The sequence below is a fragment of the Suillus discolor genome (genome assembly GCF_016758755.1).
Source record: "Suillus discolor strain FC423 chromosome Unknown F5147scaffold_36, whole genome shotgun sequence".
NCBI classification, from domain to species: domain Eukaryota; kingdom Fungi; phylum Basidiomycota; class Agaricomycetes; order Boletales; family Suillaceae; genus Suillus; species Suillus discolor.
Genome location: NW_024541283.1, coordinates 258,215 through 279,476, shown reverse-complemented (window position 1 = coordinate 279,476; position 21,262 = coordinate 258,215). Strand labels below are relative to the sequence as shown.

At 47.0% G+C, this 21,262-nt stretch overlaps 8 protein-coding genes across 8 annotated transcripts; 4 read left to right on the top strand and 4 right to left on the bottom strand.

Annotated features, from left to right (window-relative positions):
* Positions 1-1,097: 1,097 nt before the first annotated feature.
* On the bottom strand, positions 1,098-1,808 carry F5147DRAFT_579015 (CHAT domain-containing protein; the record flags this gene model as incomplete). The annotated part of the gene is made up of 1 exon (XM_041431466.1): positions 1,098-1,808. A coding segment is annotated over one exon (711 nt), but the record flags the coding sequence as incomplete, so codon positions are not given.
* Positions 1,809-2,266: 458 nt separating this feature from the next.
* Positions 2,267-3,216, bottom strand: F5147DRAFT_579028 (HIT-like domain-containing protein; the record flags this gene model as incomplete). Its single annotated transcript, XM_041431467.1, has 3 exons — positions 2,267-2,572; positions 2,627-2,780; positions 2,849-3,216. 3 exons carry the CDS (start codon positions 3,214-3,216, stop codon positions 2,267-2,269), a joined length of 828 nt encoding a protein of 275 aa, XP_041291520.1.
* An 897-nt stretch (positions 3,217-4,113) lies between these two features.
* On the bottom strand, positions 4,114-4,463 carry F5147DRAFT_535419 (uncharacterized protein; the record flags this gene model as incomplete). Its single annotated transcript, XM_041430146.1, has 2 exons — positions 4,114-4,173; positions 4,233-4,463. Coding segments are annotated over 2 exons (291 nt in total), but the record flags the coding sequence as incomplete, so codon positions are not given.
* Positions 4,464-7,200: 2,737 nt separating this feature from the next.
* Positions 7,201-8,327, top strand: F5147DRAFT_653959 (uncharacterized protein; the record flags this gene model as incomplete). Its single annotated transcript, XM_041433826.1, has 7 exons — positions 7,201-7,311; positions 7,437-7,567; positions 7,631-7,634; positions 7,674-7,845; positions 7,887-8,121; positions 8,179-8,248; positions 8,283-8,327. 7 exons carry the CDS (start codon positions 7,201-7,203, stop codon positions 8,325-8,327), a joined length of 768 nt encoding a protein of 255 aa, XP_041291518.1.
* Positions 8,328-9,915: 1,588 nt separating this feature from the next.
* Positions 9,916-11,523, top strand: F5147DRAFT_701415 (uncharacterized protein). The gene is made up of 6 exons (XM_041437738.1): positions 9,916-10,342; positions 10,397-10,512; positions 10,627-10,841; positions 10,889-11,120; positions 11,171-11,240; positions 11,294-11,523. The coding sequence occupies exons 1-6, from the start codon at positions 10,244-10,246 to the stop codon at positions 11,327-11,329; spliced, it is 768 nt and encodes a 255-aa protein (XP_041291517.1). The 5' UTR covers positions 9,916-10,243; the 3' UTR covers positions 11,330-11,523.
* A 1,220-nt stretch (positions 11,524-12,743) lies between these two features.
* On the top strand, positions 12,744-14,513 carry F5147DRAFT_701408 (uncharacterized protein). The gene is made up of 4 exons (XM_041437737.1): positions 12,744-12,793; positions 12,852-13,471; positions 13,528-13,803; positions 13,863-14,513. The coding sequence occupies exons 2-4, from the start codon at positions 13,175-13,177 to the stop codon at positions 14,379-14,381; spliced, it is 1,092 nt and encodes a 363-aa protein (XP_041291516.1). The 5' UTR covers positions 12,744-12,793; positions 12,852-13,174; the 3' UTR covers positions 14,382-14,513.
* A 428-nt stretch (positions 14,514-14,941) lies between these two features.
* F5147DRAFT_701406 (uncharacterized protein) lies at positions 14,942-15,658 on the top strand. The gene is made up of 2 exons (XM_041437736.1): positions 14,942-14,988; positions 15,070-15,658. Exon 2 carries the CDS (start codon positions 15,401-15,403, stop codon positions 15,620-15,622), a length of 222 nt encoding a protein of 73 aa, XP_041291515.1. The 5' UTR covers positions 14,942-14,988; positions 15,070-15,400; the 3' UTR covers positions 15,623-15,658.
* Positions 15,659-17,673: 2,015 nt separating this feature from the next.
* Positions 17,674-20,476, bottom strand: F5147DRAFT_804884 (uncharacterized protein; the record flags this gene model as incomplete). The annotated part of the gene is made up of 8 exons (XM_041443340.1): positions 17,674-18,023; positions 18,073-18,406; positions 18,464-18,532; positions 18,593-18,692; positions 18,749-19,001; positions 19,054-19,325; positions 19,380-19,556; positions 20,409-20,476. Coding segments are annotated over 8 exons (1,428 nt in total), but the record flags the coding sequence as incomplete, so codon positions are not given.
* Between the last annotated feature and the right edge of the window lie 786 nt (positions 20,477-21,262).

Genomic DNA, 21,262 nt, shown 5'->3' with positions numbered 1-21,262 from the left:
CCACAATTGAGAGCAATGGCGCGATATTGCTAATATAAATGTTGCTCAGCGATGGATGCGTCAAAGTCCACCACTGGCACCTGGAAAGATGCAACTATTGCCAAGAGACAATCAACTTGTGGTTTTTCTGGCAGCGCCACCAGAGTCAATTTCCGCAACATAGGAAAATGAAGTACAAACATGTCGATAGACTCTTGCCGAAGGCCACCCGGCAAGGAAGGGAGGGAGAGGGTCATCGATTCAAGCATCACCAAATCACTTATAGGGGCAGGAGCACGAAAATGAACTATAATTTCATCAACCACGAGGGTCTCCAGATGAAGGGAAGCGGGTTATAGTGGAGCATATATTGAACAAGCGCGGAAGCGTCCGGCAGATGAATACGATGTAGATCTTGGCAAGTAAGGCTGTATGGACTGGCAGGGGCGGACTTTCTTATTGGGACGGTTGAATAAAAGCAACCATTGATGTATAGGCGGGAAAGCTGTGATGCATTAGAGTTTCCTGAGACTCGACTGAGTCGACTCATTGCATTCATGGCCAAAGAGGCGTGTTGAACCAAGCGTGATTCCTGGATGACATAATCGCCGTTTCCCAGGGTTCACCAGAACCAGCGAAGGAATAAATGAAGGCACTCTCGAGTCAGTGACCCTGTAAGCCAAATAATGTTTCTGAATGTGCACTAACCATCTGTGCACCATCTTGCTAATGTGTCCTTCGACCATCTCCCCGATCCAGATCGCATTCTCTATGCAGCTCTCGCGCCCTGCCTAGTGGAAACTTTAGGGTCCTCAAGTCTGCGCGTCGAACACGGGAAGATCATATATGGGCGCAAATCAATATCCTACGTCAGGAGAAGCAGACCCCAGCACGCATTGGAGCTTGTCAGCATCATTGCAGATTCGAAGTACAAGCTGCATGACGATTTCGATTTCGATGAGCAAAAGCTTGGGAGTACCTTGACGCCGTACACCGAGCGACGATAGCTGGATTGGAAGGGGATGGATCACAGAAAATGCAATAAAATAGCGAATCGATCCTATATAAACTCGACACCTATGTGAACAAGTACAACGATCCCGCTGCTCAGTGGAATATTATTGCCTTGCAACCTCTTCACAGCCTTCTGCAACGCCATCCATCGCGGCGCGTGTGCAACCCAATCTGCCTGGATCATCCACCATGTTCTCATAGAAAGCAGACACAACCTCCTGTACAATCTTATCATCGACAGACCACATAGAACCAATCACACTGCGAAAGCCAGAGAATTGCATCGCTACAGCAAGATGGATTGACTCATCAGGACTCTCCTCATCGCCCACAGTAGTGTGGCAAGCTGACAAGAATGCAAACTGTGGGTTCTGCCAGTTGGATCGGATGATGTCCTTGATCATCAACGGTCCATCACGCATTGCGAAGGAAGATTCAAATGGTTGTTGTCGATTCGGCATTCCGTGGCAGGCCAGGTGAAGCCACTGTTTATGGTTCAGCGCATCAAAAGCACCCTTGACCGTTGCGTTGCCGAGTGACATGGCGACGAGCGTGAGACGCCGGGTGACAATGGCTAGCTCGGGAGCTACACATTCAAGAGGCTTCCCTACGTCCGAGTTTCCTTGACCAATGGCAACAAAACGTTGCGGGGAGGCATCTCGAGAATCCTGTTTTCTTGCACGAACAAGTGTCGCCAAAGTAGGAGTATACGAGGAAATGTAGATGTGAGACAAACTGTCTCTCTTCTTCTCGTAAGCTCCTGCTGCATGTAGAGGAAGCAGCGTGAACTCAGCAGTGGGACACCACCAGATACGCGAGCCAGGGTGAACATTTGACACCCTAAGGGCTTGTACTATGGGGCCAGCAATGTTGTGCCAAAGTTTACGAAGGATGCTGACAAGCTTGAGTTGAGTATCGAAAGAACCAAATTCTTCTGCAAGAGACTGAAACTCGGAGGACAAACCAGAAACTTCGGCCTGCGTGACATCAATTGGAATGTGGACAGGATCTTGGTCACTGAGGACACATTGCACTTGATACAAGACTTCGAGTGGATGACTCCAAGTAATCCCCCGAGTTCCAGTCCCTCGCCGAGATGCATATGGTTCAATCTAGGCCTTTTAATGATGATCAACTTGAATTACTGGCGTCCAACGCACTGTTTGCGATGATATAGTTGGTCGACCATCTTCATTTAGCTTCAGCGAACGTACCATCGAACCAAGAATGTCATTATGATGTAACTGCAGGAAAGACAGCACCAGTGACCTGTTTACGACAGTAGGTCGGCACCTACAGTTGGATCGCTGGAATCATCACCTCGGCTAGGTGTTAAACGAGCGACCTTGTCAGGTCGCTCATCATCGGTCACCACTGCCCGCACGGACGAAACGGGTACATCGGTACGTTTCCTTTTCCTTTCTGACTTCGCCTTCTCCCTCGTCGTCAGCTTACCGAACTCATCTTGTAAATGTGCCTTCAGCTTAGGCATGCTCTCCAGGGCACGATCGCACTGCCAGCAACAAAGGTCGCCGTCCTTTAATAGCAACTGATACTGGCTGGCATCGAGCTTAATCATCTGCAAGATTCTATCATTAATGCGGAACGAGGTGTCCTTTGCTGCGCAACGTACTCTTTGATAATACGAAGGCACGGCATCGAACCACGAAAGAACATCTTTCAAATGCAGAAAGAATCCCAAGCTAGGATCAAACGAGTTATAGTGCTTCTTCGTCTTCATCTTCGGAGAATACAAGTCTGCAGAAAGCACATGCAAATGGAGGTGTCTGAAACGATGCCATAATGATTGGAATGAACTCAATGGAACAATAACATACGATAGACAAACGCTTACTCCATGCTCGAAATCGGGTGAAACCCCATCCAAATTTCCCACTTGAACTTGTACAACTTCATCATCTCTTCCTCGATCATCTTCTTCACGTTATTCGCTTCTTCGTTTAAGTTCATAAGCACCTCCTTTGCGGTACTTTTCTCGCATCGAAGCAAAGAACGCAAGTCTGTGAGATGGCGTGCGCTCAATGGCGGCTGGATCCGGGGTATGACCAGAAAGTGAAAGATGGATTTGGGGAACGCATCAAAGACCGTCAGACATGTTTCTGAGTGAGAGAGTAGAATTGACGGTGGTAGAGTGATTGGATTAGGTTTGGATGCATAACTGCGGAAGATGGCGAGATTGGGGGCGGAAGGTGCCGTCGTCATGTGTGCAGCCTATCCGGACAGTTGGACGTGGTACCACTGGACTGTAGTACAACTCCACCTTGCCGCAACGAGGATGGGCGGCGGTACTACTTATCGGGCCCATCGTAGAAACGTATTACATGTAAGTACTAACCTTAAATGCGCCATTGAATACAAAGGCCCATCAGCACCGGGTTGGTCACATAATGGTTAGGCGATCACCGGATCTACTATGTACGTACGTCAATGAAATCATGAATATAAAAAAAATTCGGGATAGACCGACATTAGAATTGGTTTTTATATGAGCCCGACATGTACTAGCAGTGATCGCTAAGATTCAATGTCTTCCGACTCCCGAGTATGTTATGATGATCATCACGGAGTCGATGCGGACAACTCACTTGAACGGCTGCTTCAAGTTGATCGAAGCTGTGCTGTTGCTAGTTATGAATTTGACTCTGAAAGCACTCTAATCTTGAAAGTCGGGGATCTGGCCACTCTGGGGCAAAAGTCTATAGTCTAACCTGAAGTAGTCTGGGTTTTCGGTGACTGTTTTTGAGCGGAGTTGTAATATTGATGCGCTCAGTCCAGAGTTGGCCATTTCCCGTAGGCTCGGGACCAGCCTGGCTTATATAACCACGGACAAGTCGAGTGGCGTAGCCAGGCTGGTCGATCTCGGAGAGATTTGGCAGGCGAAGCACGGAGTTTCAATTTAGCAGGTGCCGGTCGTGCCGGTCGAAGTAATAGTGCTACATAGTTACTGTTGACTATCAATCACTCAGAAACTTTCGTTCGCGCACTGCATAGAGTACCACATCTTTCTCGCTTTTGTGCTGCATCACTAAAATTTCAATGGGATACTTCAAATGATACCATTTGCTCCATATTATACTCCCCCACTGCAGTATGCCCTAACTCCAGAGTGTCATGATTGATTGCGATCGAACGAACCCCATACTCCTCGAATTCCTTGACCTGGAATCCAGAAGCGCAAATTTCACGCGATGAGAGTGATATTCAAATATTCAGCGTACATGATCTTTTTGAAGCAATTTTAAAGGTGTAACTGTGATAGCCATAGGCTTGTCGGGGGAGAGAAGCAAAGGTGTCTTTCCGGAGCCCGTTGCAGCTCGAAGAACCACATGTCTTCCTGCAAGCAAAGATACGAGAGCCTTGAGTTGAAATAACTTTGGAATTTTGGTGTCTTTCGAGACAAAATCAAGGTGCGCGAAAGCTTCGAGTAGTACTTGCTGGATCTGTATCGTTGAAAGTGTATTTGTAAAGTCCGTTGGAAGGTTTTCGAGAGCATTCAAAGCTGATATGGACATAGACAATACAGAACCAATGTTGAAACTCATGGTCATAACATAGAGATGTAGCAAAACAGTATATAGTGTCTGTCACAATGTCTAGATGTACGACGACACCCGGCACACCCGGCACCTGCTAAAATTCGAACTCCGTGCTTCGCCTGCCAAATTTCTCCGAGATCGACCAGTCTGACTACGTCAAAAATTCCCCACTCTCATGTGACGTACGTCAGACTGGTCACGAGTCTACATTTCCCGGACAACTTGATTTTCGCAATTTGAAAGATCGACGGCAAGTACTGGGCAACCACACTCGTTCCTCCAGCGAGGTCCTGGCATATCACACTGGTACTTAATACAAGGCTCAAACTAAATTTAAGGTTGTCCCGAGGTCGTGCAGTCTGAACCAGTCTCAAATTTCACTGCACTCAGTGACCGCCGAGCCCTCCAGCATTGAGCTAAATTATGCTCCAACTTGAAGAGACCGCGGATTGACCCTCTGTCCGAAGGAACGCCAAGAGTGACCATAAACCCTTGATTACCACTGATATTTATTCTTCTTCGTGTTGAACGGGCGTTGACTGCAGTCTCTTGTCCATCGTCCAGACTTTCACGCAAAGTTAGAAAAGGCACCGAAAAACATCCACAGTACATAAATTTTTATCAGGTGCGTTCTTATACAGCTCAACTTCAACTTATTTATAACAACTTTCATAGGGAATTGCTATCTTTCTCCCACCGGACACTATCAACTCGGACTTTCTATCGCCTATTCATGATTGATGATTGATGTGACATGCTCAATCTAGAGTCAGTGAGCGCTCGTTTTCAAAAGGGGCATGCCGTTTATCCATCCCCGACTCGGAGTGTTCACTCTAGTGGCAGTGATGGCATGATGCATGAACGTAAAGGCAGAAGCTAATTAGCAGAGTGTTATCGCATCCGGCAACTCGGATGTGGCCAACGGAGTGCTTTCGTGCGTACTACAAAATAATTTCCTCACAGCTTCGCCTACTACCAGCACGGTATGCTTTTGCCTGCCTATATAACTTACATCGAGCCATATCAGGTCGCATCTAGCTCACCTGTTAAAATGGAGGACAAACCTATTTTTCGCACAATAAGTAAGTACCCTGACGAGTCTCGGGTTGTTGACTGAGTAGCTTTTTTGTTGTAGGTCACCACTGCCAGACTGGTGGAAGGTACCAGACCCCAAAAAGTTCCCTGTAAAGGCTTTTCTATTTCGTGCACTCTGCATGATCTCGGTAGCCAGACCCTCTGTCGACCACTACTGGCAGTCTTTCACAGACGATGACGAATGGGAGAAACAACAGAGGAAGATCATCAATCGATTGTGTAACACTGACATAGTGGTGGGTGATATTGATGTAATATCGTTCGCGTACTAATACCATGACGTTGCAAGCAGGCTTGGTAGTACTCTCGGCAGTCGAAATATGAAGATATCTAACACTGAATCTGCAGATTCTCACTACTTCCGCGGTCTTTATTTCAACACAACCACCCCTGACATCGTTTCTTCCTTATGCATTGCGTGGTTCCTATATCTTTATCTTTTTGTCATTCGTACACGCGCTCGGTTGTATGTTGTGCGGTTTAGCTGTGGTTAACATATACGAAGCCTGTGATCGAACATGGGTTAAAGACGTTTGTAGCTAATCTGGCCTTGCACGTATCGATATTCACACAATTGCAGGTCTTGACGGCTTTGCGCTTTCGATTGTGTTCATCGGCTGGCCGAGTATATCCCTCACTGTTTCTATGATTTTTTTAATACTAGGTGAGCAGTTACATTCTCGTTTTGGGATGTAAATAACTAGTGATACTCCGTAGCAATCCTGATCGCATGTTATGCTCCCGGAGTTTGGTGGGTTCAATGCTTGGTAACGGTAGAAGTCTTGTCCCGGGCATGGCTACCTCCTCTCTTCGTCTGGTGCGCAATCCCTCAAGAGCATCGTAAAGAGAGTGGAAAATTGCAGGGTCTCGATACAGTCAGTTGCATATCCCTTTGTGATGTTCCCTCGCTGACCATTCCTTTCGAGGTACAGATAGTAGACTATGTTTGATCATTGTGAGTTGTACATGAATATAATCAATTCGCATTGGGCGCGGAGCTGATATTGCGACTCGTGAAAGTTGCTTCAATTTCAAAATGACGAATCCCCGCGCCAAATCTTAGATCTTGATCAGACTCAAGAACAATTCTACAACTGCCATTCGATTATACAAGCAACCACTTAGTACATGATATAAGTGATCGACGAGGCGACCACAAGACCACCGAGGATTGATCGACGGCTCAGAACTGGAGCTCTGATGAGGCAATGACCAGGTTGCAATATTTTAGCCGGGCTTCCAAACGCGCAGTCCTGTGGAAATGTGTAATAAGTAGAACATGCATACCCTAAATCACCTGCACAGGTGCCCTATCACCACAGCAGCCTGAAGGCGCTGCCACAGCACTGCACGTTCAACTCTTCCAAGGCATGTCACCGCTTTTAGTAAGTATTGCAGCCTTGACAAAAAAAACTGCTTTACGGATTGGTCGAGCCTTAGATCTCGTGATGGCCTGTCACAAGTCACACAGCACCGGCACAGCAGTTCACTGCCTTCTAGTTATCCCCTATAAATCTCAAGAGTTTAGTCTTTACTGTTACCCATCATACACATCATGTGGTCCTGGGACACGCAGCCAAATTCGCACGCCCAACGCAAGTTCATTGAACTTATATTGGATCGAACTGGAAAGTATCCCAACTGGGACCCACCCTCGGAGATTCCAGTGCGTGTTATCAGTGGCCCACATTGCCTTTCGTGTTGATATTGAGCAGGTTGGGTCATACGGAAGGATCGACAAAGCCACGGGCAATTTGATCCCCCAAGGCTCTATACTCAGATGATTTCAAGGATCATCTCATCGATGCAGGTATCAACATTGAGTCTGGCGAGCACCTTCCCGAAGAATGTCCAGAAGAGCCTGAGTTCACAACCTGGTCCAAAAATGTGAAACAAATCGAATTGAATGTCGATTCTCAAACGTGAGTTGCCAGGTCCTTGGCTTTCGATCATCTCCTGATATCGCATTCCATTGATTCTACTAGAAATGTCCCTGAGATCGCCACAGCTGCAATTAAAGGGACATAGCAAGTTAAGAAAGGCACAACTGGTGCCGTCTTGCTCATGAACAAGCCTCGTACGAAACGCATTACTTCAGACGCTGTGGGGAAGCTCGCGAAACTTCAGCTCTTTCAATCCATGCGCCTCGTTACCAAAGCCGTCTATTGTCCTGCCTTCTCCATGTACCTTTCAGATACAAGTGAGTGTGTCATCTTATTAGAAACAAATACACTCATCCAGGGGAAGGCGGTGAAAGTTTCTCTATAGCTCTTCTAGGTTCCGCGCCTATTGCGGAGCCTGTGGGAACAGTTGATTCCATGGCTACTATGAGATGGTGGAGTGACACACAAACTGGATTAACACGCAACGGATGCAAGACAGAGCATTGCTACTCCCCTTTATATGAACTTTTGCATGTGAGGCACCCTCGTAACAGGCGAGCGACGCCATCACCAATACGCACAAGTGAAATGTTGTGAGTGTACTCATTACTGCTATGATGGATATGTTGGCTGATGGAGGGGTGTGCAAGATGGATAGCCTCTCCCGTCCCGTGGGCGCCTCTTCGTGAGGATGGCACAGAGGTGCCGATATACATCCAAGTGAGTATCACATCTAACTGGCCAAGTTTCATAGTTGACGATTTCTTCCACAAAAGAATTCGGATTCCAGCGACTCTGAGCCGGAAGACAACGAACATTTGTAGCGTTTGTGGTAAGATAGTATACGATGAGCTTGTGTCATATTGTAATATTAGGGCTTTCGTAAGTACGCTCTCGATGCACCAGTCTATACCTTGTTTAGTTTTTGTAACAAAAAATGGTCAGTGGTATCTACCAGAGTACAATGAACAAAGAAGGCCAAAGTATGAGGTAGTTTAAGCAAAAAAAACATGAAAACCAACGATATTTCTGTTGACAAGCAAGAGCAGGATCGATGCGTAACACGTACCCAACCTCTCACAATATAGGCTCTCCGAGTGCAAATTATGGCCGAATGGCATTTTGCATCTAAAAGGAAGTCCATGATTGTCAGCACCGGGATATGATAATGTGTATGGAACGACGTTTTGTCCAATCACGTCGTCGATGTGCTGATGCCCATGTCGGTACAGATCGATCAAAATGCTAGCGAAACATGGCAGCTCGATGGACTCATCTATGTCAAAGAGGACTCCCCGCTGCTAAAGTCTGTCTCGAAGGCTGATGATAAGGTTATTGAGAGATGCGGATCGATCAGGATAGCCACGAGAACGTTCCTGCATTCTGATATTTACAAATTGCAATTTTCTTTCTGCAGCGAGATTCCTCACTTTAGACCCAGATTTTATTGCCAATCTACCAAGGGTGTCACTTGATACAATCTTGCAATCCAACGAACACTGAATTTCAACCCATCCTTTGTCTCCAGACAGACTGATATACTGATCTGCTCCTTGTCAGTAGATACATCAAATAACAGGGATCTCGGGCTTACTGTTTGGCGATCCTGTTGATTGATGGCATGTCCACTTCTCCGCAGTCTATAACTCCCTCACACGTGTTTGACCACTAACACGTTTCCAGCAATATCGTCGGCGTTCAACTTGATTCCTACAATCTTGCAAATTAAAGCTTTTGGTAGCGTGTGTACCAGTGGATATTTCCGAAAGAACGTGTACCCAAGTGCCGGGCATCCACGGGCACATTTGTAATGAGATTGTACGTTTTACGAAACCGCCCTATAGGTGAGACGAAGATATCTGGTTTAAGCTGATCGACCCAGTGAATTGCTTGGACTTGCGAGGTGTCAGTCACTGTCTCCACACCATTCCGGAGTAGGACTGCCACTACGTGCAAATTGCTCGTACTGCTGCGAACCATATTGCAGTGAGTGACAAGGTGGCGATGCTACGTGAGCGCAGCCTCAAAATCAGGGCATACGATGTTGTAGCCACAATTAAAATGGTCTTGTCTGCTATGGGACCAAAAATTATTCGATCTGAAGCATTACTGAGGCAACGTTGACGAGGTGAACCGGGAGGAAGCGAGGAAAGGTTAATGAAGAGCGTAACGAGAGAATATAGGTGAAAGTGTTGAAACAGGTTGGTGCATGATCTGAGAACTACACAGCAGGGAGGGAGGTAGATTGCAAGAGGCAGTACTTGGAAGTTCGGAACGGAATATAACTTCCATAATACAGCTTAGGGCCGAGATGCCTATTCGGTCGGAGTTGCTGTACGTAGACCGCGGCTGCCCACTGCTAAGTACTACTAGTATCAGTAAGTATAGCCTGACCGCAGCAGGCGCCGGTGAAAGACGCAAATTCTCAACCAAGGCATGTAATCACCGCCCTGTGATAGCAGATCCGAGCAACCTAGGCATTTGGAACTATTCAATGATCATTGTGTTTGTTTGAACGGATCCACGGCGTGACCGCGGCCAGATGACTAGACCAATGGCAATTGCATTAATGCTTTTACTAGAACGCTCTCACGTCGCGGTATACCATCCGAGCTTTTAGCGCCTGTCGCACAGCAGCCCAGTTGCACTGCCTTCCTGGCCTTTATAAGACCTCGAGATTGTTACTTCTCGGTAAACCATATACCATCACCACAGATGTTATTCACCCAGTCGAATGCGCAACGCAAGTTCATGGATCTCATATTCGAGAGAACCACGAAGTATCCGAACTGGGACCCACCCGCAGAGATTACAGTACGTCTGATCAGTGGCTCACGTCGTCTTTAGTTGTATGTTGACGTCGAGCAGGTTGGGTCATTCGGAAAGATCGATAAAGTCACGGGCAATTTTATCCCCAAAGGTTCCATCTACTCCAACGATTTCCAAACGCTTCTCCGCCGTGTAGGCATCGACCCCGAGTCTGAATTCACTGCTTGGTCGAAAACGTCAGAAGATTAGAATTGAACGTCGAATCTCACGCGTGAGTTAACATGTCATCCGTTCTGATATCGCATTCCGATCGGCTTTGAATCCACCAGAGGTGTGCCTGGGATTGCTACAGCTACTATCAAAGGAACATGGCAGTTCAGAAGGGGAACCACTGGCGCTCTCTTGATCATGAATAAACCTCGGATAAAAACCATCACTCCAGACGTTCTTGGGAAGCTCTCCAGCATTGAGTTCCTCAAGTCAGTTCATCTCGTTACCAAGGTTTTTTATTGTCCTGCCTACACCTTGTACCTCTCAGATAAAAGTAAGTGTGCCATGTCGTCTGAAACTGATATACTCATCTAGGTGCAGGCGGAGAAAATATCAACATTGCTCTGTTATCTTCCGTCCCCGTTGTAGCGCCCCTGGGCACTGTTGGTGCGACGGCCGGGGTGAAATGGTGGAGTGACGCACAAGCTGGATTGACACGCAGTGGGAGCATGCCGGACCATTGCTTCACTCCTTTGTATGAACTTAAGCATCCCAGGTATTCCCGCGCTAGTAGGCGGTCATCAATATCCCCCGAACGCACAGGCGAAGATTTGTGAGTGCAATTATTGAGCCGACTTGTTGGTTAACTGAACAGCGTATCAGATGGGTTACCCCACACCTCCCGTGGGCGTCTCTTGATGAGGATGGTCAAGAGCCGCCGGTGTTCATCGACGTGAGTATCACATATTATCAGTCAATTTCAGTACTTGACAATTCCTTGAACAGAATAATCCGGATTCCAGTGACTCTGAGGATTGGTAACAATGCCTAGATACCAACTCGTTTTCTATGCTACAGATATTGACATGTTTGTGCTGGTATTCATGATGAGCTTGCATGATATATCTGTAGCACCAACAACAAGCGTTGTAGCTGACTCTCATTCGCATCACACACGATACCTTGGAATACTCACGATATCAAATCAAGAAAGAGACAGGGAATTTCTATATTTATATACCACGGAAGCTGTTAAGACGCGTCAGTGCTCTGTGAGCTGTCCTGGGGGATATCATACGAGAAAAGGGAAAAAGTTATAGTGCGAATAGCCAGTAGAATCTGTTCTCGACATTGGCTTTCACTTAGCATGTGAATCACTTGACGATACTTCTAGGTAAAATTTCCGCCGCAACAGCGGTACCGCAGAGGTGAGGGTAGTAAATGTAATCGTTGTGTAGGGTCTGATGTTCGCATTATCTATTGGGCATGATTCGCATCTCCGGTTGTGAGTGATGTGCAGGATTACGAAGTGTGGAATTTGGCCCTTGAGTTTGCCTTGAGTGAAATGATCGCCCTTAGTGACGTGTTCGGCGACGAGGGTCAGACAGTACTGGGGGAAAATGCACTCCGAATATACGATGCACACGAAGGTGCGCAAGGAGGCCGGGGAATAGCCAGTGTTCATTAGCAAGATTGAATATTGGCAACGGAGAGAGAACAAAATAATCCTCTAGCATGCAAAGTTCAGCGGCCAGCCACACACCCTTATCATGAATGATTCAAGGTCAGATCGCTGAGGACTGAAGTAAACTGTTGTGACATATATTCATTATTCCGTGAGAACGGGGATATGCAACCTGCATAGGAGCTTCACACGTTGCAGGAACCGTATGTCGACGAGTGTGTGAAATGCCAGAATATGAACCAGATTGAGGGAATAAGCCTGTGCTGTCCAGGGGCTAGTAAGTGATCGACTTGGCGTTAACCCTCATGCTAGACGTACCTTTCCCTCAAGATTCAGCCGAGTACGCAGACGGATTCAATCTGAGTCAGTCTCATCCCATACAATACTAGAGGGATTGTCATATACGCGGCCCTGGCTGTGAGCTTGGAAGCGAGGTTGCAGCTGAGTTCGGTATGAAGCCTGACTCATTGGGAGTGCAGCGGTTGGCCATGTAGAAGCGTTGACTCTCGGATCTGTATATTTATATTGCATAGTTGCGTGTTGCTGTTCTTCAGCACGTCTATTTCGTTTCTGTATCAGCCTTCTACTTTAATCTTAGAACTCACATGCGAGCGCCCGACAGAATTAAAGTGTGACCGAAAGCTGCAGAAGAGTAGCATGATACGCGAGAGAGTAGCTGAAACAGTAAAAAAGTGTTTTGACACTGATTCAGGTGGCATCTGCCGAAGAAATACCTAATACAGCAATTTCAGGAACAAAAATTGTCTCAAGTTAACGTCGACGTCAGACAAACTGTGGAAGCGTGATATAAGGATCTTGCTGTGAGTTTCACTTCTTATCAGCAGCATTTTAATTCACTATTGAATGTGATGATGCCAGCATCGACCACGCCGAGTCTTGCGACAAGCAAGGCTCGCTCAAGACGACGGTCGCATACTTTGAGGCTAACCCCGGCTTTTGGCACACCTGGCCTAAGCTCATCTTCTTCATCTTCGTGTTCATCTTCATCTTCTTCGTCCTTATCTTCATCGCGGACTACATCGTGTTGCAAACCACCATACATACCTTTGTGCGACTTGCTTACCCCTGCAGACACTGGTGCACACTCCTCTCAGACACGTCCTTCCGCAGTGTCTACACCGCCGCCATCACCACGAAAATCTTCGCAAGATTTTGTCGTTTCTACTGCGCCAATACATCCTATGCGCAATCACTACCGTCCACGGGAACGTGACTTGCTCTCCGAGAATCGTGACCAGGAATTGAGTGCAGATGACGAGGAAGACACGACTAATGTTATATACACTGCTAGACGCACTCGAAGTAATCAAGACATACACCGTCACACTAATACACGATCAGTGAAGGATTCACGAGCGAGCGGGTTTCGTGCAGTCCTAAACGTGGGCATTGGCTGGCGGAGGCCCAAGTCGGAGCAGATAACAACTGCTCCAGGACAATTAGGTGCTGGTGAAACAGAGACCGAGGCTGACGAACCTGTGAGGATTTATCGGCATATGCATCATACTTTTCTTACTTGGATACGTATTTGCAGCCACGACATCTTCCGACGACGCGTATCCTACCTGCCTCAGATCCATTAGTTCCACCAAGCACTCTGACAACCCTACTTTTTGATGCATCACGGCTCCTTTCTGTCGTCCCTGCTTTATTAGGCGCGCTCATAAATGCCTGGTGTGTCTGGAAAACTCCAGGTCTGTACTCAGGACAATTCGCTCCCGGTTCGTGCTCTCGAATTAATCGAGAGCATGATAGTTGGGGTCGCATCGCTCTGCCGGACAGAGCTGATTATTTTCTGGCAGTGCTTTGGGTAAGGTTTTATCTTTTCAGGGTGGTTAATCTCCAGGTTGATGTTTTTATCATCTGCAGGCGCTACTGACGGCGCATCAATGCCTCCAGTTAACAACAGGACTCCTTCACCGGTGGCGTGCCTACTACCCCCCTTTATCCACGCTCATACGTCTTCTCGCTTTGCAGGCCATTTGTTGGCCTGCAACCCATTTTACGCTCGAGATCCTTGGCGGATTAGGTTTTAATGTCGATGTCGCATTCTCTACATTAAATATCTTGGACAGCACACTGCTACGTTGGACCACAATACGTCCGGATGTGTGCTGGGCTGTCATAGGGACGACGACGTGCATTTCTCGTAGCATCCAAATATGGGTGACGAGCAACCTTCTCACGTCAGATACAGGTACTCGCGTGTCGGCCGTCCCTGATCGTCTACGGCCTCATGTAAAACTTAAGGGAGAGGAGACACGCAAATTGGTTGGACGCCGATGGGATTGGGGTGTCGTTGCAAAGGTCTGCATGTTACCTGCAGGGTGTTTGTATTTCGTCATGGCGTGGATTGGTGCATGGAGAAGGGAGGCCTGGGATTGCTAGAGTTATAGGTCACTTCCATTTGTACCTGTTGTACAGTTTATGCACCAATGTCCCCGTATATTGAATATGCATCAGGCCACAGTGCTGTTAGAGCGCTGAACTATCAAATCATGGATCTTGTGAAACCATTCACTGCAGTCGACTTGAGGGGAGAATGCGTGTTTGTATCTATGAGGAAATGATATCTCTCTGAAAGGATATATCGAGATGCATCATCCGACTTAATTATCCATGCTGGTGATACATTCGTCGAGGCTAATTGTCCTGAACTTCCTCCTTTTGGCGCGCTCCTTGCAGACTCAGATAACGTGAAGGGCAATGATATGAAACACACATGGATTTATTTGGTTGCTGTGGGTGTCACAGCAGCACCGAGACCGCTCAAGGCATGAAATAAGATAGAAAATGATTCATCATGTAGACCATTGATTGATACACCACAGCGAATAATAAAAACAGCTATGAATAACTGTTAGCTTCGGGACACGCATTACAGTAGTCTGACCCAGTGCAGGGCATTAGGCGACGGGAGGTAGCAGGAGGTGATGATTCAACGAGGGGTGCTACGATCGCTGGGATAAAAATTCTGCCTCCGCTGTTCTCTGACCTCCAAAAAGATCAGCAGGTAGTTACACCGCGGCTCAATTTAGAGTTTGAAAATGTGTGTTATTTCATAGTAAGGACTTACTGTACACTGATACTCCACCCGGCCTGGCTCTTGATTTAGCCTCAACCCTTGTGTAAGTATGTGATGATAAATATATCCCGCAGTATTATGATGTAGAGAAATTCAAGACGACTGTCTTGGCGTGAGGGGGAGACTGCTAGGCGTAGTTGCTGTTTTCGAACTTAGGGATTAATATTTTAACCAGCAACCGTTATTAAATGGATGAGCACAAAACCGACGAATAACCAACAAAAAAGGACAAACCTGTACTTAGCTTAAAGATCTAGCACTTTTCATCTGTAAGGCTCACCTCGCCAACCTGTAGATCCAACTGATGACACCGAAGGTCTAGATGAATCCCTTGGCGATCATTCTCCTGGCATTTACGGCTGTTGGTCCTCTTAGTGCACGAGCCATATTCGACTTCACGATCACTGACGCTCCATGCATTTGGGAGTCGTGTGGGGGAATCCCGTACTTGGGAACGGTTGTTGCGGACACGAGAAGTTGCGACTTAAACGGTGTCGAGGCGACTCAGTACTGTTGTAGTGTATCAACTGAGAAAGCATTGTGACGTAAATGAGAGGCCCGGGTATGTCAGTGATGAAACTCTGTCACGGTATCAGAACACGTACTGAACGCAAGATAGAGATGACAGTTGTTCAGCTGCAAGATAGCGCGCTTTAGTCGCCTTCAAGTTGGTAAAAAATTGTTTCGTTATCGACAAGAAATCAGACTCGTTCTTGATCACTGACTATACGGACCTAAGGATCGGATTAGGAGAGGACTACCTGTACAATGAAAGGATGTTCGCGATAGTTGGATCTCCGCTAGGTCGATGAGAATTAGGTTATTACAGGGTTGATGGCAGCTGTAGTAACGCCCAGCACTGGTTTAACTGCGACCCCTTCAAGTTGGTATCAAAAGAGGCGTGCTAAGTCAGCATGAGGGAGAGACTACATGATTTCACAGGCCAGCCTCTATCACGTTGTCGAGGAACCAGAGCTTGATTTAGATTCGTGAGTACCATTATCAATTACGTGGTACCCATGAGGTACTCACTGGGTTCAGAATATCTATTGATGCGGAATTTTTTTACATACCTCCGAGTCAAAGCCGATAACCACGCCCGCCCATTCCTGTAACCAAAGCAGCACGATGTCATCTGATACGAAGTTTTCATCTGAGGCCCCGCCTTAAACGATACCGTTCTTCTTTGCTTGCGTGGAGGAAGAGTCAGTTATCCTAGTTCTTTGGATTGTATCTTTGGGGAAAGGATATATCCCTTTGGAAGGATACTATATGCCTAACATCGGGATCTGACTTGGTTGTCCATGCCAGTGAGGCTGAACTTCCTCCTTTTGGAGAGCTCCTCGCTAACTTGAAGAACATTGATATGAAACAAAACTCATCACTGCGGCGGTTCGGTTACATAAGTTAAAAGTTACGTACCAGTACCGACTTTTTTTCGTGAAACCAATTTCCCCCATATTCTTGCTTTAGGGATGTCATCCGAGACGCGATTCTGGAGCTCTGCTTCTGTCCCCCTCTGGACCAGGCACAACCAGTCTTACTAACAAAACTACTTCCAAAGGAGGTTTTCCTTGATGTACTACGCTACGGACGGACCTCGGCGATGTCTTCATTCAAACTTTCATCTAGATAATGCAGCTGCCAGTGTCACTTGATACTTACCACCTAATAATGCATGCCTGCGCCCTCGTACATATTCATCTTTCGGTCTCGACCTCCGATCACATTCTTCATTTCAGTTATCTGGAAGATCGCATCTCTGGTACGACAATAACTTTACTTGCACTTTCTCAATTCGTCTTTTCCCTTCTAGCTAGCTCTCAACACTTGTTACCGATGGAGAAATCGACAAGGCACGGCGTATTTGGCGCATGCAGACGTTCAAATTCCGAGTTAGAACATAATAGAACTGTGATCTGGGACTTCGCCTTCGGCAGGTACTTAGGGTTCACATGAGGCATGGTATTCGTTCTCTATATGCTTCTTGGTCCAAACTTTAACTTCGTGATTTCTGCGCAATAGCTCCGGGATCGGTCGCAAGAAGGCACTTGAACATTACTCGAGACGTGAGGCTCAGGGCCTGTAAAATGGAACCGATATTAACGACTAACTGTCGACGTAAAATACTCGACAGTAGAGGGATTTTGCGAATACGAACTTTCCGAACGCGTCATGCATTTGGGGATATATTGGAATACAGTTCGTCACGATCACGAGGAACCCGCCATGGAAGGGTCGCTCGGTCGAGGTCTCTTCCCATCTGCTTCGTGATAGTTGATCATCGTTAAATAGATCATCATATGCGATTGCCCAGAATCAATCCAAATCCAGAGCTAGCTTCTCCTTACCCGGCTGACGATTCTCGTCCAACTTTCAAAGAAAATCCCCGATAGACAGATAGAATGTTCTTGCCTTCCAACAACTTGAAGGTACGAGGCGCGCATCGTATCGACTCAATACTACTCCAACGATCAAAATTCTCTCAAGGGGACATCGCCGGTCTTATTCTCGAGATCCGGTTAGTATGGCAGAGAGATCATCACCTAATACAGAGAAGCTGATCTCTCACTTTACAAGCCAACTCGATCCGCTCGTTGCTACTAAACTATGGAAAGCCTAACGTCCGTGCTCTCAAATCAGTGTCACGCATCCATTTAAGGGCATAGGACCCTGTACACCGCTGGAGATACGTTTTATCGCCCCACGCTGATGTGGTTCGGAATGCAAACAAGTGTGCGTCTGAATTGTACAAGAAATCTAACTAGTATACTGAGATGAATGAGACAATTACCATTCGTCTGCGGAACCATCATCATCTTCACAATCTGAGAACTCCGAGACAACTAAGCCAGCATCATCCAGTTCAAAGACTTCCTCCACTCCTGTCAATTCCGGTTCATCATCACGTTCAAAACTGTCCAATTGACGATGGTGTTCGGTATCTGAAAAATGTCATGTTTCCAACATGGAGCATGATAAACGGCAACTTACCCATGCCGAGTCCTCCATTCACACCCCCCATATAATATGCGTCGTTGGATGGAGGTAAGTCCTTGTAATTGTCCAAAAGCGGGACAACTTCTTCATCTTCGCTGCTGTCTAGGAGCTCAATCTGTGGTGGCAGCTCATCAGCGTGCTGCAATAGGTCCAACAGCTGGAGATAAATATCCCAAGCTGATTGTCGTGTAACTGCTGGGCGACCCAGTTGATCATAGAGTTGCGCAATGTATTCCCCAAATGCCTGAGGGACCAGATCAAATACTTGATGTGAAGGCTTGATGTAGGCACTTCGTACATGGCCTAGGGCCTCTCGTTCGAGTTTGATCTGTACATGGGATTGCTATTAGAATACTGTTGACAGTAGTGATGCATTAGTACGAACCTTGAAATCTAAGGCCCCAAAGTCTTCAGCTGCCTCGTAGATGAGATTGGGGACGCCATGTGGGAGAATCTGGATGAAAACATAAATGACGTGAGATTCAATAATACAATGGTATTACAGAAAACGTACCTTATTGCGGTCACGCCGTTTTGCAGAGTTGTTGATGCGATCTCGATAAGCATTTAGCTCCTGCTGGAGCCACGGAATAAAGACCCAACGGAAAACTAGTCTGAAATGAATATTTGAGCTGCTAATGATGAGACAAAGCCCGAAAACATGACTTACACTTGAACAGTGTTGTTAGTATTATACCAGCCTGTGTTGACGCCGTGATCCAGTAGACTTTCGAAGCCTGGGGTGAAACGACGCCGCAGTTGAGACCAGGTGATCTCCGGCATGACATTCTTCTTGTTGCGCATCCAGCGATGTTGGAGCGTGCCGTGCAAATCCGGGTCATGCCATTGTCGTAACATCGTGTGAGCATTGGCAATGCCAAAGTTTTCAGAACCTGGGTCACTTTGTGTGACCATAGGCATATCTATGAAATGAGTCAGGCTCATGGGTGTCATGAATAATATGTATTAACTTACGGCCAAGTTCTTCAATTGTGTCAAGATAATAGCTAAGAATCAACTGTGGATTTCTGTTAGAATGCCAGACTCTGATCCACATAATGCGGCCAGAGAATGGTTCAATACCCGTGTGCAGCCCCAGACCAAACTTGAGCCATTTATTGTGCTGGTCGACTGCAAACAAATCATTTACACCCGCGGCCCAGAATCGCCTTCTTCGAAGGCGACGTGCCTTACGCTCGCGGACAAGGCCAGGTTCAAACCTAGCAAAATATGATACTAGGACACTCCTAAGATGAAAAAGAGTCAGCGAACTGATGCAGTACAGTCAGCACAGATATCACCTAGCCACGCTCATATCCTTCTCATGAAACAGCAAACTTGCCATTTCACGTGCACCTGCATTTGGATAGATTGCATGTAACTCGATCATTGCATTGCGAATCGACTCAACAGTATGAGCTTGCTGGCGGGTCCGGTGAAGGCCCATTGCTTGGCGGATTTCGAGAAATTTGGTACGTCTAGTGTTCAACATTACATTATGGGTGATGTTACGCACTCAAATAGATCTGTTAGGCAGAGCCCTAAGAGGGGCGACGACTGCTAACGTTCGTGACGTAACCGGAAGGATCCGGTATAGCAAGTGATACTGGCGACGGTCGTGTCGGCAGATATCACAGTATGCGCGTGTCACGTGACTTAGGAGACGGATGTCTCAGAAGTCACTCAAGGTAAGGACAGTCTTGTCCGAACGATGAGGTCGATCGAGGATAGACTTAGCCGCGAGGAGCGACTAAGAAAAGATACTAGAGACAGAAGCTGAGGGGGCTTCTGAGGGAAGTATGTTCCAGGGAAGATTGAGTAGATTCAAGTTAGAGAATCTAGTACAAGGTGACCGACTACTTATACTAAGTGGAGAGGGTTAAGGGCAAGGCTACCGCACAGTAGGTAAGGGTAAGGGGGATACGGGAATGGTATAGGTGCGTTGGCAACACAGCCGGATTAGTGATGGATGGTCGAATATGGAATGAGACCGAGAAACGTTGGAACGGACCAACGGTAAGAATACAACGTGCGGGAATCCGCAGTCAGGGGAAACAGAAAGAGGAAAGCCACATTGGTGGCACGAGTCAGACCGAGTCAGAGGTGCGGGACCACATTGGTGGTCGAATCAGAAGAGGAACGTGCAGTGCACGTGCATAGTGGTGGATGATGCGAGGGACGGGAACGGTCCCGAGGATCCGGTCAACGGAAAGTCGGTAAAGGAGGACGAGCCGGTAGGTGGTGAGGGCGAGGATGAAGGGAAAATGATAGGGGGGCCACGTGACCGATGTTACTTGTAACAGGTGAGGAATAATAACCCTGTGACTTACCCGATGCCATAGTGACTTGTGTCGATGTGCTTCTGCAGCTCAAGGACAATCTGACGGTCTGTCTGGCGTGCTTTCCACATGCGCAGAATATGTGGTGCAATTAGCTCCAGCGGAGCTGCATGAAGATCAGAACACTGGGAGGAAAGTTATAGTGAAAGCTCACGAGTGGGTTTCCATTGGTTCAGCATGGAATAATCACAATGGCTGTGTAGGTGTTGATATTTATAATCTGACTGAGCTGCAGGACTCATATTGAATGAGTGGTGTTCTGCTTGCCAGGAACACCGATCGGTGATAGCACATCATCATCCTTACGTACCTTTACGTGTTGATGGGCTATGCAGCTGGTAGCTGATGGCCTTGCGTACTTTTACATGTTGATATCCTTGCGTACCTTTACGTGTTGATGGGCTATGCAACTGGCAGCCAGTGATAATGACTCAAATTGGTTTGTAAGAGGTACACAAACAGTGATACTCATCCTCTGATAGGTCTTGCTCAGTTTGAGTTCACCACGCAGCTGCCAATCCTCATGCTCAAACTGTTAAGTGGGTAAGTCATTTGCTGGACTGGCAAACACTCCGACTCGCATATCATCCCCCTTTGTCTTGCCCATCTGTAGAGAGTCGCATACTCGGACCGGGGACTGGGAAATTCAGGCTTGTTCCAAGTAGCCCTATCAAGTAAGTACACCTAGCTTGCCATCATTTCTTTCCAAGGCTCGTGGGCTGATGTGCAGCCACTTCTAGCTCCTCAATAAGAGTGTTAAGCAAAATTCACAGTTACATTCTGGCGACTCATGTCATCCGCAAACCTCCCGATGTGTTCTCCACATGTGTTACGGTCATGTATGA